Source organism: Mesoplodon mirus, assembly GCF_964341445.2.
Source record: "Mesoplodon mirus genome assembly, chromosome: 17".
Taxonomy (NCBI): Eukaryota; Metazoa; Chordata; class Mammalia; order Artiodactyla; family Ziphiidae; genus Mesoplodon; species Mesoplodon mirus.
In genome coordinates, this window is record NC_138993.1 from 67707404 (window position 1) to 67724976 (window position 17573).

A 17573-nucleotide genomic window follows, 5' to 3' on the forward strand; every position below is an offset into this window, starting at 1 on the left:
ACAGTTCCTCAGAGCTATCTGAGAGGCGGTCTCCTGTGCTATGGTCCTCAGTAAAGTCCCGGAATAAAATTTAACTCACATCTTTTATGTTGTGTGTTTTCCTTTGTCACGAAAAGCAAGTTTCTCCTTGAAAAATACTCAAAATGCACCACACAAACACACACAAGTACGTCTGTGCATATACAAACGGACATCGCATCACTTCAATAGGAAAAGTGACAGAAACTTGCCCAGGGATGATCATAGCAGATTTCTGTTTTGCTGGAACTACATTTCTCACTGGGCTCTCAGGTGTGCTCCCGTCTTCCGTTGCAAAGAAATGTCAACACTCCCTTCTCCTACTTGTCTACTCCCGTTTTTCCCCCCACCTCATTTCCACTCACCTCTTTAAAGAGATCTTGTTTAGTCTATGCAAACAATCACTGTCCCACGCAAGAATGAGTCACTGCATCCAATGCTGGGAACCTGTCCGTGCACACACCTCTGAGTAGCTGTCTATTTGAAGATTTGTGGCTAGTTCCTCCCCATTGGTTTCCTTATCCTGCACCCAACCGTCTCCCAAACTTCTCCTTCCCTCCACCAACTCAGCCTTCATCGGCAAGTACTTTTTGGAGCACCACCTCTGTAATAGGGGCTGGTGTGCCTTGGGCACTGTAGTGAGGAAACCGTGGAAAACCAGGGCAAGGCAGCAAGCACGGGGCGCTGGACAAGTGAGACGCTCTACGACGCCCCAAGGGGCCTCTAGATCGGAATTTGGAACAGGACGGGAGCGCTGGACCCTCTCCCGCTGCAAACACCCAGCCGACCCGCTGAAAACCTGGCAAGTGGATTTCCGCCACTCTCCCTCCCGGAAACCCCTCGGGGCGCTTGCGGCCGCTCTCACTGAGCATGTGCAGGCGGCGCTGCGCATGCTCCGTCGAAGTCCGCTTCGGAGTCTGTTGCGGAACTCGCGGTGGCTCCTAGCGCAACCGGAACTATCCGTCGCGGGGCCGGCCTGCTTCAGCTCCGGCGGACTGGTTGTCGTCGCCGAGCCTCCCCGTCCCTCCTTCCCTCTTCACCCCCCGCGGCTCTGCTGCCCTTTCCCCGAAACAGCCGTTATGAGCGCGAGGCTGCCGGCGCCGTCTCCACCTCGGTGGCAGTTGCTGCTGTCGCTGCTCCTGCTGGGGGCGGCCCCGGGCCCGCGTCGGAGCGCCGCCTTCTACTTGCCCGGCCTGGCGCCCGTCAACTTCTGCGAGGAAGAAAAAAAGAGCGACGAGTGCAAGGTGGGTGCGGCCTGGCGGACCCCCCGGTGCACAGTCGGAAGAGGAAGCCTCCCCCTGCCAGGGGGAGCCGGCGTCTCAGGGGAAGGGGGCGTAGCAGTGGGTGCGGTCGGGTGTCCCCAGAAGTGCGTGGGGTTGGCCGCGCTGTGGGGCGCAGGCTCTGGAACGGCCTCCGTACCGGGGTAGATTCTGGCGGACTCGGCGGGCCAGGTAGCACGAGCAGGTGGGCTGAGTTTTCCCGGAACAGGGACTGTGTGTGTACGGCGCTCGCTTTGGCGTTGGAGGCGTGCGGGTCAGCGAGCGTTCCACGGGCGAGTGTCCACTCACAGCCCCGTGTCCTGCCTCCAAGGAAGGGGACGGCCAGGTCTTCTAGTAACGTGTAAATTTATTACTTCTACTTTTCTGGAACCCTGGTTGGTTATGAGGACTTGTTCTTTCTAGGACTTAGGTGTTTTAACCTCACGGTTAGCAGTCGCTTCCTTGTTTGTGGGATTTAACACCCAGAACCGCGTAAACCGCATTAATAAGGAGTCGCTGTGATGGTTGAGACAGTTAATGTCTACCATTTAAGTGTAAAAAAAAAAAAATTAATATGCAAAAAATATGTAAGACCCCACTAGGTTCTCTGAGATTGTTTTAAACACTTAAAAGGAGCAGACAACAGGAGAAACCGGCGTTTTCTTCCTAGGGCAGATCTTGAAAACTTTGATCTCGTACCACTTTAAACTCAAGGTTTTCAGCTTAACCACTAGTAAAAGAGACGTAGGTAGAGTAACCTGCTTTTAGGTTATTAGGTAGAGGGCAGGAAAGTATACATACACAGTTATTTTAGTTGCTAAAACTTACCCTTTGGGGCGCAAGAAACTCTTTGAAACCGTCAATACTTTTAACAGTTCAAATAATCGTTCAGCAAATTTTTACAATCTATAAGTAGGTTTATTTACTAAGCTTGGTTTTTTTTAAGTTGGTGTTTATTTTATTCCTGCTAGCTTTACTATAGTTGTGAATTTTGAGCTTATTTTAGGGCACTAAAGAAGCTATTAAACTTTTCATGGCATTTTACAGTTTCTGTTTAAAAACTTGGATCTCTAAAAATGTCTAAGAATCTTTCAGGTGTACTCACATCAACAGTTAGTGCTTGAATACTGTAACTCTCGTACCTTGCAGTGCAAGAAATTTTCACTCTTTGAGAGTTCTGACTGAAAGAAAATAGTGCTTCCAAGTGGAAGAGAGCTAGTCTCACAAGCACACAGGTTTTTCCATTAAATATTTTAGTAATCAGCCTTTAAAACTTAGTATTTGGTCTTTAAATTTAAATTTAACAGCAATCGTATATTGTCTAACTAGTGCCTTAGACACAAAAAAGATATTCCTGTCTCCTAGGAACCTCAAAGGTCATAAGCTTATGACAGATTATCAAAATCTGATATGTTATAAAAGATGGCTGTCCAAAGTGCTCTAAAACACAAATAAGGAAACATCTGCGGATTGGAGTCTTCAGCGAAAGCTACAGAGAGGAAGTAACATTTGAGATGGACTTCAGACATGAGTATGAGTGGAATTTACAGGTGGTCTGCTGGTTAGATAATTTTGTTTCCTCAACAGGTCCTTCTTTAGGTAGTTACCTTTTAGTTAACTTTCAATTAATTTCAGGGAATCCTTTTGGATTTTTAGTTTTCACAGGTATAGGGATAAAACAGGCAAGACAGATCATTTTTCTGAAGTGTTTGGATTTCATCTTTGTTGCCAGCTACTTTCACATCTTGGTCAGTGGAAACAGATCTTAGACCAGTAGAAAGAGGCACTTTTAGCAGTTTTTCCCTAGAATTTGACTAACTGGTGTAGGGAATTTGAAGTACACTTTAATATTTCTTCTCTTTGCTTCTCAAACAGTAAACTTAAATTTCCATTACTTCAATCAGGGTATTAATACTTTTTTTCTCATCCATTTCATAGTTGTTAAGGAAGACAGTCTTGTCTACACTGTCAGAAAAGTTGAAAGGACTTATTTTAAAAATTGGAAATGGGAGTTGTGAAATGGGAATAATTATTTCCAGAGGTGCTTTTAGGTTAGGGAATCAGGAGTTGGATGAATTGGGTAGGTCATTCATACTATTTCTATCAGTTTTTCCATCTGTAAGATAGAGATAATCATATTTGCTTACTATATATTCCCCTTGAAAGATATTTTGCCTTTCCTGGAGGGAAAGTACAATATTTATCATTGTTGCAATATTATACAATATTCATAAGTGTAAAGATGAACCAAGTTTATCTTCAGCATAAGTGTAATTTATGGAGTATAATCTTTACATATCCTGTGAAGTCCATGTCCTGTATTTAGCTCACCATGTATATTGAGAGACAATCAAAAGAACCCTGAGGATTTGGTCATTTTCTCCTCTCAAAATTATTTTATGTTCAATTTACTGACATAGAAACAGAAGTCCAGTGAACATACAGTCATATTCATATTCCTTTAACTTCTGATTTATGATCTTCATTAGCCTTAATAAACAGTGTGACTGTGTTCTGTGCCTTTTTTTTTTTTTTAGCTTGCTATCATTACAGGTACATTTGAGTATCAACATAGTGCACATTTTCATTGACTGTACAGTATTTCATTGTAGTGTTACAATACTATGGTTTGCTTAGCTGTTTCTTGCTTGTAGGGCATTTAGATTGGTCCCGATTTTTCTATATTGTAAATAATTTTGCTAGAATGTATTTAGCAGGAATTCATTGCATATTCACAAATTACTAGGTCAAAGGGAAGAAGCAATTTTATAGCTCTATTTAATATTACCAGGTTTCTTTGAAGAAAAGTAGGTTTGATTTACAGTGCCATTAGCTGAATGATTCCATGTGTCTTCACAGTATTTTATAGTTTTTATTTATCAATTTAATAGCTATGTGATGGTACCTAAACATTTTTTAATGCTGCATTGCTTTTGTTGCTGTTGAGGTTTCTCCATCTTTCAATTCTCTTATTTGTCTTATTTTGTTAGTTTTTCAAACCACAGTATTAAAGAATTGAACCATGGTATTCCTTTCTGCTAGCATTTTACTTTCTTAAGCTAAGGGGATAATATGTTGACTGCAGTAAGTAGAGTAAGCCCTGGTCAGAAGTGAATAGATAAATGTGAAGTTACCTTTAGATTGAGTCTTAAGTGTGCTAAGTGGCATTCTAATGGCTGATAACTGAAGATTAGTGAGCAGTTCACCCTTGCTGCTTTTAACTTTCAAGCAATTATTTAATGGCTTGTCAACATGAACAACTAGCTCTGGAAAACATTTGCCACTTTTTTACTGTTTGATGATGTGTGTGCACGGACAGGTCATGTTCTTAGATGAAAGAGTAAGATTTTCTTTCCTGTCCAGTAAGGAAAAATGACCAAATATACCCCCCTGGTGTTAAAAAAAAGTTTAAATGGATTAGTTTAACAACTTTTTTATTAAAAAAATCAGAATCACAATTTTAACTTTCCTTTCTCAGTAGTTACTTTTAGAAGCTTTTAATAAATTTTGTGTCTATTATTTTGGGAGCAGTTGCCTATAAATATGGAATTAGTCAAATTTAAGAAAACAGTTCTAAACGTTGCTCTGCACAAACACAGGAATGAATGTATTATTTACCTGCTTTAACTTGACCATAGAGATTTTGAAGATTTTGAAATATTTGAACAAAAAATATAATTTACATGTGTACCTAACAATATAATTGGTATATATTTATCGATATTTAGTTTCATGTTTTCATAGGTTTTTTTTGTTTGTTTGGTTTTTTTTTGCGGTACGCGGGCCTCTCACTGTTGTGGCCTCTCCCGTTGCGGAGCACAGGCTCCGTTCACGCAGGCTCAGCGGCCATGGCTCACGGGCCCAGCCGCTCCGCTGCATGTGGGATCTTCCCGGACCAGGGCACGAACCCATGTCCCCTGCATTGGCAGGCGGACTCTCAACCACTGCGCCACCAGGGAAGCCCCATAGTTTTTTTCTGGAAGAAGAGTATTGACTCTTAGCTACTGGAAAGTAATCAGTGTGTGAGGGTTACTGATATTGTTTCAGGCATGAAATCTGTCATTGGAAAGAACGACTTTGGATAAATCCACATTCCAACGATTGTTCTCTGTTCCTGTGAAAAAGTACATGGAACTGAGTTAGAAGGTTTGCGTTCAGAAATTAAATTTTCGAATAAAACTATTTTGAAACTGTGATCGTTCATTATAGTGGATGTGAGAGCTAGGATTAGGAAAAGCAAGCGTTGTTGATACAGATAAAATACTGTCCTACTGCTGTCTACAAAGGGAAGCCCTTTTCAAGAGGTGTGTTCTTGAACATCTGAAACAAAACCACAGACAGGTGCTCCACATGCAGACACACATAAGTTCTAGAAACTGGTCTGAGCTCAGTCAGCCTTAGAGCCCAGTTTCCCAAACCCCTACTTCTGTTCTTCCTTGCAGTTTTCTACTGCAGTGTCCTCGTAGTAAGTGTTGTACTGTAGTTAGTTGTAGCTACCTAAATATATGCACTCTACAAGGCCATTGGCCATTGCCATGAAAATTAACTACGTGTTGATGAAAGGCTTTGTAAGAAATTTGTGAAATATATTTTTCTTTGTTCTTCTTACTCTCACCTTTTCATACCTCTTTAGTGCCCTTTGCTAATTACAGTGATAGAAACTACAATTTGTGTACTTTATGTGTGCCAGTTGTATATTAATCTTAGTTAATCCTCCAAACAATCCTGTGGTTTTTAGATAGGGAAACTGAAGCTGGGTAGGATGCAGTACCCTCTCAACCAAACATACCTCCATAAGTAGCGAAGCTAAGATGCAACTCCAGGAGTGTGTGAGTCCGAAGTCTAGGCTCTTCACCACGTTGGGGTACTCCTGGATCTTCTAGACTGAGCGCCGTACCTCTTCTCCTGCCCTGCCCTGCCGATCCTGGGCTGCTTGTAATCCTGGACTTCCACAGTTATTGCAGTTACAACAGAAAGCTCTTTACCTATGTCATCAGTTTTTAACCATTTTATGTTTATTCCTTTCTTTGATACAGTTTTAAAGTTGAAATTTTATTTTTTGATGGGAAGTGGAGGAAGAACCTTAGTATCTAGGAGATCAGCTTCTGGGCATTGTTGGTCAGGTAACTCAAAGCTCATGAACATCCATTTGTGAGTTCCAGCATTTCTATTGGGATTTTAAAATTGTATCTGAGCTAAGGTTTTCCTTCTTCGGACTTTTTCCCACTGTGGGCTTCTCCAATATTAAAGTAATTGAAGCTTCCATAGTTTTCCTTTTCTATGGCTGTACCTTGGTATCTCAGACACTTTTGTGACTAGTCACTTGCTTTGATCATTGTACAAAGTCACATTTCTTCACTGAGATTTCTTTCTACCTTGAAAAACAGTTGTAGGTGTCGGGTGGGACATACATGATGGCAGTTGTAAAAGCAGAATCAAAACAAAGGAACAGGGCTTCCCTGGTGGCGCAGTGGTTGCGAGTCCGCCTGCCGATGCAGGGAACACGGGTTCGTGCCCCGGTCCGGGAAGATCCCACGTGCCGCGGAGCGGCTGGGCCCGTGAGCCATGGCCGCTGAGCCTGCGCGTCCGGAGCCTGTGCTCCGCAACGGGAGAGGCCACAACGCGTACCGCAAAAAAAAAAAAAAAAAAAAAAAAAACCCACAAAGGAACAAGGAAATGGGGGGAAATGCAGTCCTATAGCATGGCATGCTTTGAAGTAATAAAATAGGGTGTAGTTGTGACCAAAGTTGGGATCAGAAGTAGAGTGGGCAGATGGGGACTAGAAATAAAATTGTACATTTGGGAGAAGGATTTAGAAGGAAGATGATAGAACTCTAAATTAATTAAAAGCATTTCCATAAAAGGTTTCTTAGGGTGGTATTGTAATCAGTCTTGTTTTGTCTATGTCTTGCTTTAGAATTTACAGTCTTGCTTTAGGATTAATCTGTACATTTCTTAAAATGGTTAATGTTGTCACAACTTTTCATGCTTGTAATAACTCATTTTGGGACAGTTGAAAGTGGGAATGTGAAGAAAGTAACCTTTAAGGAAGGCTCTTTTGAGTCATGTAAGTGATATCTTGGAGTTGGCTATCTCCAGAAGGAGATGCACGTAATTAACTCTTGGATGGGGAATAAAGAAGATGTTTAGAATGGAAAATGACCTTAAAATGAATCAAGTATTGCTCTCTTACAGCGATTGCTATTTTAATAAGAAAACTAAATCCCACTAGCTACCCTAAGAACACATAAATAGCTTTGCCACTTTTCTCTTTTACTTCCTTGAATGTGTGCCCTATCTCCCCATCTGGATTATAAATTCTTTGAAAGGCAACCATTCATGGGTTTTATATTATTATGGCATTCACGGTCTCTAGTACAGGACATTATGGGCTTTGAATAAATGTGTTGATTGAATGAATTTCCCATGGTTTTTCAGGGTTTGTTGTTGTGAATGTTCCTGGGTTTTCACATATATTGCAAATTCTGCTATTTCCCCCTATTTATTACTTCTTTTGAAGTCATCTTTCCTGCTTCTGACGTCTTCCCACACTAAACTTTACTCTTTAGTCTTTATTTCTTAGTGCTTTGATTTGGCTTCTGTCACTTCATAATATGACTAAAGTCTACTCTCATCTTTCAAGCCTTTTCTTTTTCCAACTTTTAATTGTGACAATTTTCAAAATTCAAAAAGTTGGAAGAATAATATAATGATCACCTGTATATCCACCTAGACCCTTAGAGCCAACAGTTGTTTATATTTTCTTCTATTTGTTTTATCTGTGTGTATATTTATATTTTTTAGGGATGAATGTCATGTTTGTAACATACTTTTGCCCTTCATGAAACCACATAAACTCACTAGCAGTCTCATTTCCTTTCTTCTTTCTTGTTTTTAACATTTGTCCTACTGTCATAGTACGAGGATCTCGTAATATTATTCTTATAATACTTATAATATTTTTGAAATTTTCCTGTTTCACTATAAGGGTCAATATTTAAAATAGAGTGTTGTAAATGTAGCATATTTGCAAATTCGTTGTAAATTGCTCTATTCTGTGTTAAATGTATCAGTTTAAATTTACAATTCTTAGCATGTTTTAAATGAGATAAATACTAAAATTTCAAATTCTCACAGTTTAAAAAAGGAAGAATGAATGAAAGTGCTACAGAAATAGCCAAAATGAACTGAATATCCAAGGTGTGTTTTGACTAGTTCACCAAGCGATGGAAAAAGGTCCACGATTTAGTGGTGATATCTATGATGGACCAACTTTCCTGTAAAAGTAAGTGTGGAAAAGTGTCAGGAGAGACTAGAAGGAAGAAAAGTGGAGGAGAGCAGCAAAACGTAAAAGTGGGAGCAGCCGTTGAGTTGACTCACTTCTTTGAGCCAGCGGTCCAGTTTTTGAACTTATTGAACTTATTTGTCTTAAAGTAGAGCAAGTAATCCCTAGCTCATAAGGTTACTATGAGAATTGTGCTTGATAGTTATTATCTTCCTCTTCCCGAGACCGATAGCCAGGAAGGGAGTAATGAAGAGGCACAAACAGTAGATCAGAAGCCACTGTGCTTAGTGTCCTTTAATGGGAGGGAGGAAGGAGCGCCTCTCACAGAACCCCTCAAGGTTATCCTTATACTAATACATATTTGGATTGAGGAAGGTCCAGCTTCTCTGAAATAACAGGTAATAACAGCTATCTTTATCTAGCTTACAGTTAAACATTTAACTTACAGTTATCGTGTGCCAGCTATAAACCAGCTTCTGTATCGTTTTCTGTTTTATTATTACCTCATTCATTGCTCACATTCAAAATTACTTGCCCATAAGCACATATTTATTAGCAACAGACCTAGGATTTGAAATGAACCCAGCGGTCTGACTCTGTTCTCCCTCCAAACTGAAGTTGTGTTCTCTATTTATATGTTGTGTGTGCTAAAATTAGTTTTGTTTTTGGGTGAAAGATTTGTGAGAAGAATTGTTTTTGAATTTTGCCGTCAATATTTTGGAAAATTTTGTGGACAGACCTTGATAATTGTAGACATCCTTATAAATCACACAGCAAGGCTGAAACATGCTTCTTCGGTGACGTTAACGTTTTTGTCATTAGGAGTAGAATTTGAAGCTACGTCACCAGATCAGGAAAAGTTGATAGATACGGTAAATTTAATGGGAAGTTGATAGTAGACAAAATGCCAAGTGTGAGATGGATAAAAACTAATAATGTACAAATAAGAAAATAGGGAGGGGAGGGTGTGTGGGTCTTTGGGCTCTAGACTGAAATGGAATAAGTGTGGTAATAATCAGTTTAAATGATACTAAATTATATAAGCAGAAGACTAGCATGGTGTCTAAAAGAGAAATTTTCCTGGCTTCTAGAGTTTGCTTCAGAGACTTAAAGTAGACTTAGAGGGAGCCAGTGAATTTGATGTCTAAAGTTTTGACAAGATTGTTTTTAAAAAGGTTAAATTGGAATCTCAAGTGGTGTGGGTTAGCTTAGGGGCGAGCGGGGGTAGGGAATAAACCATGGGGAGTAGTAAAAATGGAGACAGACTTCCAGAAGTCCCTGAGGCTAATTTGGATCTTAAATTTAGCAAAAAGAATGAATGTGAAATGTTTTAATTAGCTAGTAGTATTAAACTCTTGTATCAACATAATATAAAGCCACTGGGAATATACTTCCAGAAGCTCTCTTAAAGTTATATGAGAGAACAAAAGGTAGTAAATTAATCTGGTCATGGACAAGTTAAAGTATATTTGAAGAAAAACAGTTAACAATTATATATTTGAGGTGATGAGCTTTAAACTATCAGTTACAGAACATTGGAAAGAGATGAAGAGTGTCATTGAAGAATTTATGCTTTTGGCCAAAAAGGCTAATGAAAAGTAACAATGTCATTCTATACATATATGAAGCTTTGATGTCTATACCTTGAATTCTGCCTGTAATTCTCAGTGCTATACCTTTTAAGAAAGATGTGAGAGTAGGGCAAGGTCCCGAGAAAAGCAGCTGGCATGATCAAGGAGATAGATGATTCAAAAGATTAAGACCTTTCCGTTTTGAAAGATTAAGACTCAAAGGAGAGATGAGAGAAGTCAGAAAATGAGAATAAGGTTTTCCTTCAATCTTACAATCCTATAGCTAAGAGATGTACCATGAAACTTCAGAGAGAACATCATAGGCTAAGCAGAAATTCTTGCCTCATCCATTGGGTAGAAATGGAAGAAACTTTTACCCTAAATTTATATGCTCTTCAGCAGTGTCCTAAAAATTTTTTTTAAATGGCATCAAATCTCTGAACCTTTTGCCCTGTTTTGGGTTTCCTAAGACATGAATTTAAAGAACATTGAAAAATACCTAGTAAACAGAGCTCACGGATGAACTAGGAGTCCAGTCCAGCTTGCTATCTCTTTTGTAGGGTCCTCAATCTAAGAACTGTGTTTACATTTTTAAGTGATTAGAAAAAAATTAGAAGAAGAAGAATATTTAGGGATGAGTGAAAATTACATGAAAATCAAATTTCAATCCCCATAAATAGTTTTATTAGGCTACAGCTGGGCTCATTCACTTATGTAATGTTTGTGGCTGCTTTTGTACTACAATGGCAGAGACTGCTGGTCCAGCAAAGCCTAAAATATTTACTCTCTGGCCCTTTAAGAAAAAAATTTGCCAACCTCTGGGATAGACTAACATTCGAGTTATTTTTCCAAGTAAAGGGAAGATTGCAATGACTAGAGTAAAATATTAAGTATATGAAGAGGGTTTATAAAGGGTACTAAGCAGCATTTTATTCTTTTCCATTACTGCGCTGTCCCATATAGAAGCCATTAGACGCCTGTGACTTTTTTTTTTTTAATAAATTTTATTTATTTATTTATTTATTTTTGGCTGCATTGGGTCTTCGTTGCTGCGTGTGGGCTTTCTCTGGTTGTGGCGAGCAGGGGCTACTCTTCCTTGTGGTGTGTGGGCTTTTCATTGCGGAGGCTTCCCTTGTTGCAGAGCACAGGCTCTAGGCTTGCAGGCTTCAGTAGTTGTGGCTCATGGGCTCCACAGCGCAGGCTCAGTAGTTGTGGCACACGGGCTTAGTTGCTCCGTGGCATGTGGAATCTTCCTGGAGCAGGGCTCGAACCCATGTCCCCTGCATTGGCAGACAGATTCTTAACTACTGCGCCACCAGGGAAGTCCTCCTGTGGCTTTTTATTTTTATTTTTTTTTTTTTTTTTTTTTTTTTTTTTTTTTTTGCGGTATGCGGGCCTCTCACTGTTGTGGCCTCTCCCGTTGCGGAGCACAGGCTCCGGATGCGCAGGCCCAGCGGCCATGGCTCACGGGCCCAGCCGCTCCGCGGCATATGGGATCCTCCCAGACCGGGGCACGAACCCGTATCCCCTGCATCGGCAGGCGGACTCTCAACCACTGCGCCACCAGGGAGGCCCTCCTGTGGCTTTTTAAATGTAAAATTAAATAAAAATTTAAATTCAGATCTTCAGCCACACTGACCACGTTTCAAGTGACCAATGGCCCCGTGTGGCTAGTGGCTACTGTATTTGACAGAACAGATAGAGTATTTTCATTGCTTAAAGTTCTATTGGATGTTACTGCTTAATAGTAAATACTTATATAGTACTTTGTGACAGGCACTGTTCTCGAATCTTCTCAAAAACCAGTTGCAACAGGGATTATTATTACCTCCATTCTACAAATGAGAAAACCAAGGCACAGGGAAGTGAAGAAACTTCCCCAAAATCACACAGCTAGTAAATGTCAGAGCCAGGATTTAAACCCAGGCAGCCTAGCTTCAGAGTCTATGTTCTTAATCTCTTTGTACTGAGAGTAAGGAATATGCTTAATTGTGGCACAAGGGAGTTAGCTTATGTGATGAAAATGTGGATCTATGGATTTTGAGACTCGAAACATAGAAAGTTGTGTAGAATATAATAGCTGCATTCCTCCCTAGAAAGAAATCTAAAGATGTGAACTGGATTAGCTTTATAGGAACTTTCAGTCTTCATTAAGAAACATTAACTAGGGCTTCCCTGGTGGCGCAGTGGTTGGGAGTCCGCCTGCCAATGCAGGGGACACGGGTTCGTGCCCCGGTCCAGGAAGATCCCACATGCCGCGGAGCGGCTGGGCCCGTGAGCCATGGCCGCCGAGCCTGCGCGTCCGGAGCCTGTGCTCCGCAACGGGAGAGGTCACAACGGTGAGAGGCCCGCGTACCGGAAAAAAAAAAAATACAGTAAATAGAGCGCTTGGATTCTGGTATATCTTCATAGCAGTGTTGACCCCTTATAATTAGTGAAAATTATTTTGGCAGAGTAAGCTATCAACGGGGAATTTTGCCTTCACAACAGTTATGTAAGTTTGTGATAATTACTCAAGCATTCTGTAAGCTTAAATATCATGTCCCATTATCTTCTTAGCCAAAAAGACCAGTGATATAGTCTTGAATATTTTGTACAAGGAGACACAGTTAAACTCTTTTTGTGTTTGAGACAGTGTTACCATTGAGTTGTCATTTTATTTTAGTACGGTTTTAGGGGTTTTATGTGTGTTTTCAGTACCGTGTGCAAAGGCTAATGTCTTCCATTGTATATCGTGAATATTGGATGAGCATTTTAGTGGATGAGCAGTGTAGTTTAGGCATTCCCTATTCTGAATATCATTAAATTTGGTTTTCTTTATTTAACAAATACATAGCACTTCATGTATTAGGCACTGTTTGACATACTTTATAAATGTTAACTCATTTAATCCTCATACCTCTGTGAGGTAGTTACTGTTATCCCCATTTTGCAGATAAAGAAACTGAAGCACCACGAGGAAACTGAGATGCTAAATAACTTGACCAAGTATAAGTGGTAGAGCTGGGATTTGAACCCAGGCAAACTGGCCCCAGAGGTCTACTTTTGCCCACTGTGTTTTGCTGTTTTTCCAATGACAGTGTATTATTAGTTTTTGTACATTGAACATCTTGTCTCACTTTGGGGGTATTAACAGGTATAGAGGGCTGCTGACCGCCCTAGTAAATGAGATCGAAATGGCAGGTGTGGCTTTATGCTCTTCCAGGTAGCCTCAGATCAGAATCCAGAGGCAGCCATAGTGATCTAACCCTATAAAATACAGGTAAACAGCTCCTATTTAGTTGTTTTTGGTTAGTACCAAAAGTACTTCAGGGCACAGATTACTTACTGACATTTTCAACTAAAGAATTCTGTATTGAGTAGCAGTGAGCCCCTATTGGGAGAGTGGGTACCTGGGTACAAGTTCCTTTGGAACTTCAAATATACATTGAAGAAATCCTGGGAGCTTCAGTAGGAAGGTGTGGCTTTGAGTTAGCCCATATTTCCTAGGAAGTTGATACAGCTTTTCTCCCTCTCCTCTGTTGTTGAACTTGATTTGGTCTTTATGAATTTCTTCTCTGTTACTACCTTTGTAGTTAAGCATTCTCAAATTGATCAAAGCAGTCCTCCAGAATTAAACCATGTTGTCATTGTCTGTCTCCTGTCTGCTTAAGAGCATGAGATTGTGTTTCTAGTACAATTGATCTAGAAATTTCTTACCTACCTGGCAACATTTCTTTTTTTTAATGGTCCCATGGTGTTTATTTTAATAGCTAATTTACTATCAACAGGCATACTACAGTATGTTTCTAGACTTTTAATGAACACGTCTGCAGTATATATTCTTATACATCTCTTGTGCACACATGATTTTATTCCTAGGAGTTAAGTTCTCATAAGTTGGATTGCTGGGTGGAAGAATGTATGTATTTTGCTTTCCAAAAGGCTGTAACCACTTCACATTTCAAAGAGCCACAGGTGTTACAGCTTTGGAAAACTTTTAGCCAAAGTTTAGTGGTCTCATATTGAATTTAATCGCAGATGGGTCTCAAATTCGTATCTCCAGATTTTTTTCTAAATGCCATGACTGTTTATCCTTCTACACTTAGGTATCTCAAAGGCACTTCAAACAAAACATGTCTAAAGACAAACTCATGATCTCTCCCCTCAAACCTAATCCTCTTCCAGTGTCCCTTTTGTTACTTGTCAAAATCAGAAAATTAAAGCATCTCTCGTCTTTAAGCTTAAGGCGTGTTATCTTTACTCTCACATAAAACCCATCAGTCCTATCAAATTTATTTTCAAAATATTTCGTGGATGCATCCATTTCTCTTTTTCTTCTTGTTGACAGCATTCCTTGAATGCTGTGAGAATGTTTTGTGTTTTTTATCTATTTATTTATTTATTTTTGGCTGCATTGGGTCTTCGTTGCTGCGCACGGGCTTTCTCTAGTTGTGGTGAGCAGGGGCTACTCTTTGTTGCCGTGTGCGGGCTTCTCACTGCGGTGACTTCTCTTGTTGCGGAGCACGGGCTCTAGGCACTCAGGCTTCAGTAGTTGTGGCTCGCAGGCTCTAGAGCGCAGGCTCAGTAGTTGTGGCGCACAGTCTTAGTTGCTCCACGGCATGTGGGATCTTCCTGGACCAGGGCTTGAACCCGTGTCCCCTGCGTTGGCAGGCGGATTCTTAACCACTGCGCCACCAGGGAAGCCCTGAGAAGGTTTTTTTTAAATTGTTTAAAAATAAAAATTATCTTTGTGCTGCAGAATGAAATACTGAATTTGAAAACCAGGTTTTTAAAAACAATCTATATTGATGTAGTGAGTGATACCTTATTTAATTTAAATACTTATTTAATTTTTTAGAAATTTTTAGAACTTAAAGCATTTAGAAACTATTGGAGACATTTGCAACTGAAAATTATTTTTTTGTAATTTAAATGCATATAAATCTCAGTGAATGGATTTATAAGTAATTCTTTAAAGTGAGTTGGGTATCATAAAATTTCTCATTTCAAAAGTCAAATTCCCTTTTAATTCTAGGCATGACCTAAGTTGGTCTCTAGTTGTTTATATTCTAATTCTGTGTTTCTTCATTTTCAGGCTGAAATAGAACTATTTGTGAACAGGCTTGACTCGGTGGAATCTGTTCTTCCTTATGAATATACAGCGTAAGTTTTTCAGCTTGGTTTTTATATGAAATTTTATGACTCATCAGAATTTTGTACATTTAGAACTTTCTCCACAGTTATGGATAAATTCATATGCATTTAAAAAATGTACAGGGCCTGAATACATTTTTAAAAGGGGTATTGTTTATTTCTCAGGTAGGGTTAAAATGTGAAATGCGATCTGTTGATGTGACTTTGCAATGCAACAGAAGCACCAACGAAAACAATGGATTTCCTTTTTTACCTGACTGGACAAATAGCCATTTTGTTTTAATTTTTTTGATTATAAAAAAACCCACATAGTTTTCAACAAAATCCATATGTCCCACATAATCAGTCCCCAGAAATAACTGCTTTGTTGTCTGCCCCCTGCATTTTTTCTCTACTTATTCTAACATACGCAACCACATTTATACATTTTTTAAAAATTTTATTTATTTTTGGTTGTGTTGGGTCTTCGTTGCTGTGTGCGAGCTTTCTCTTGTTGTGGCGAGCGGGGGCTACTCTTCACTGCGGTGCACAGGCTTCTCATTTCAGTGGCTTCTCTCATTGTGGAGCACGGGCTCTAGGCACACGGGCTTCAGTAGTTGCAGCACGTGGGCTCAGTAGTTGTGGCTCATGAGCTTATTTGCTCTGCGGCATGTGGGATCTTCCCAGACCAGGGATTGAACCCGTGTCCCTTGCATTGGCAGGCGGATTCTCAACCACTGCACCACCGGGGAAGCCCCATTTTTGTTTTAAATGAAAGCGGGTTTATATATTTTATTTGCACCTTGTTTTTCTCACTGAATCTATGTGGACATCTTTTCTATATTAATACACAGCTTCCTCAGTCTTTTTAGTAGCTGTTTATTATCCCTTTGTAGAGATCGTATAGAGTCTGTGTATGATTTGTTTCACTAATTCTCTATTTATGAGCATTTCATTATTTCCATTTTTTGATATTACAAAAAAATGCCGCATAAATATCCTTTGTTCATTTGAGCACTATATTCTATATTGGGTATAAAATATGTTCCTAAATTTTAGTTGGCTTCTAAATTTCTCTGGTATCTAAGAGTTTTGAAAGAAAATATGTTTACTGTAGAAAACACACACAAAAAGTTTGACTATCCTACAAGAATCCATGTGCCTAAACATGTGTAAGAAGAGAATACAAATTTCATGAATGAATGGACCATAATATATGTAACTATTGGAGACTTTTTCTAGTTTTTGTTTTGTTAAATAAACAAATCTCTCTCCTTAAATCTTTGTGGCTATTGGGAAAACTCAGTGAATCTCTTATGTCCAGTAGATGGAGAATCTTCATTTGGGGACTTCCCAGCCCCAGTTTTTTATCACCCAAGATTCATCTTCCTCTTAGGGATCTAACTAGTCTGTAGCCCTCACTGTGCTGGTCTCAACCATGGTGACCATGGTGAGCACAGAACTGCCCTTTAATATTCTATAGCAAGGCTGAAATTAGGCTGTAACGTTCAAACAAAACTTTATGAAAATTTGGTTAGTAATACAAGGAAATTATAGCACAGAGAGAAGCTTACAGCTGCCTGGTTATGGCTTCTCCACAGCTCCATGTTCTCGGAGGGTCTGTCTAGCCTGCTTTTCATGTTGGCCAGTATATTGGGATGAGACAGCAACCCATGTAGTTGACACATCTTCTTGAAATGGCATTAAGTAAATATTTGAATTAGAAAGATAACAAAAGGAGGTGAGTTACGCAAAATTCCCTTGAACACTAGGGTGTAAATAATTTTATCATTGAAATGAACAACAATAAATTACAATGTGTCAGTTTTTAAATTCTATAATTTATATCTTAATAAAATATTATTTAAAAATCAAAGCATTCTAAGGCATGATTTTCAGATTGTTTGTTTGTTTGTTTTGGGGAGATGCGGTACGTGGAACTTGGAGTAGGAATATATTTCTTATTCATCTAGTAGAGCTGCTGGACTGATCAGTACCTAATCTGTCCTCTAGATTGGCTAGGGGTTTGATATCTCATTGCTTCCTTTTATGCTTAAAAACTCAAATATTCTTGCCTGCAGGTTTGATTTTTGCCAAGCATCAGAAGGAAAACGGCCGTCTGAAAATCTAGGTCAGGTATTATTTGGGGAAAGAATTGAACCGTCACCATATAAGGTTTGTATTCAGTGTTATATAAAAGTTATTTAGTTGCATCTTTTTTCTTTTTTCTCCCCACCTTGTAGAAAAGCCTGTGATAACTTAGCTAAGAAGGAATTCATTTCTCTTTTGCATCCAGGAAAAATTTCTTAAAAGTCACAGTTTAGA

The 17573-nt window shown here is 39.5% G+C and overlaps 1 protein-coding gene across 1 annotated transcript in view; it reads left to right on the top strand.

The window, feature by feature from the left end:
- Positions 1-912: 912 nt before the first annotated feature.
- The window catches only part of TM9SF2 (transmembrane 9 superfamily member 2), a 56592-nt gene continuing 39931 nt past the window's right edge, over positions 913-17573 (top strand). Inside the window, exons 1-3 of the mRNA XM_082602504.1 lie at positions 913-1262; positions 15211-15278; positions 17330-17423. Of these exons, the coding sequence (XP_082458630.1) occupies positions 1098-1262; positions 15211-15278; positions 17330-17423 (327 nt within the window). The 5' untranslated portion in view covers positions 913-1097. The remainder of the gene's footprint in view (positions 1263-15210; positions 15279-17329; positions 17424-17573) is intronic.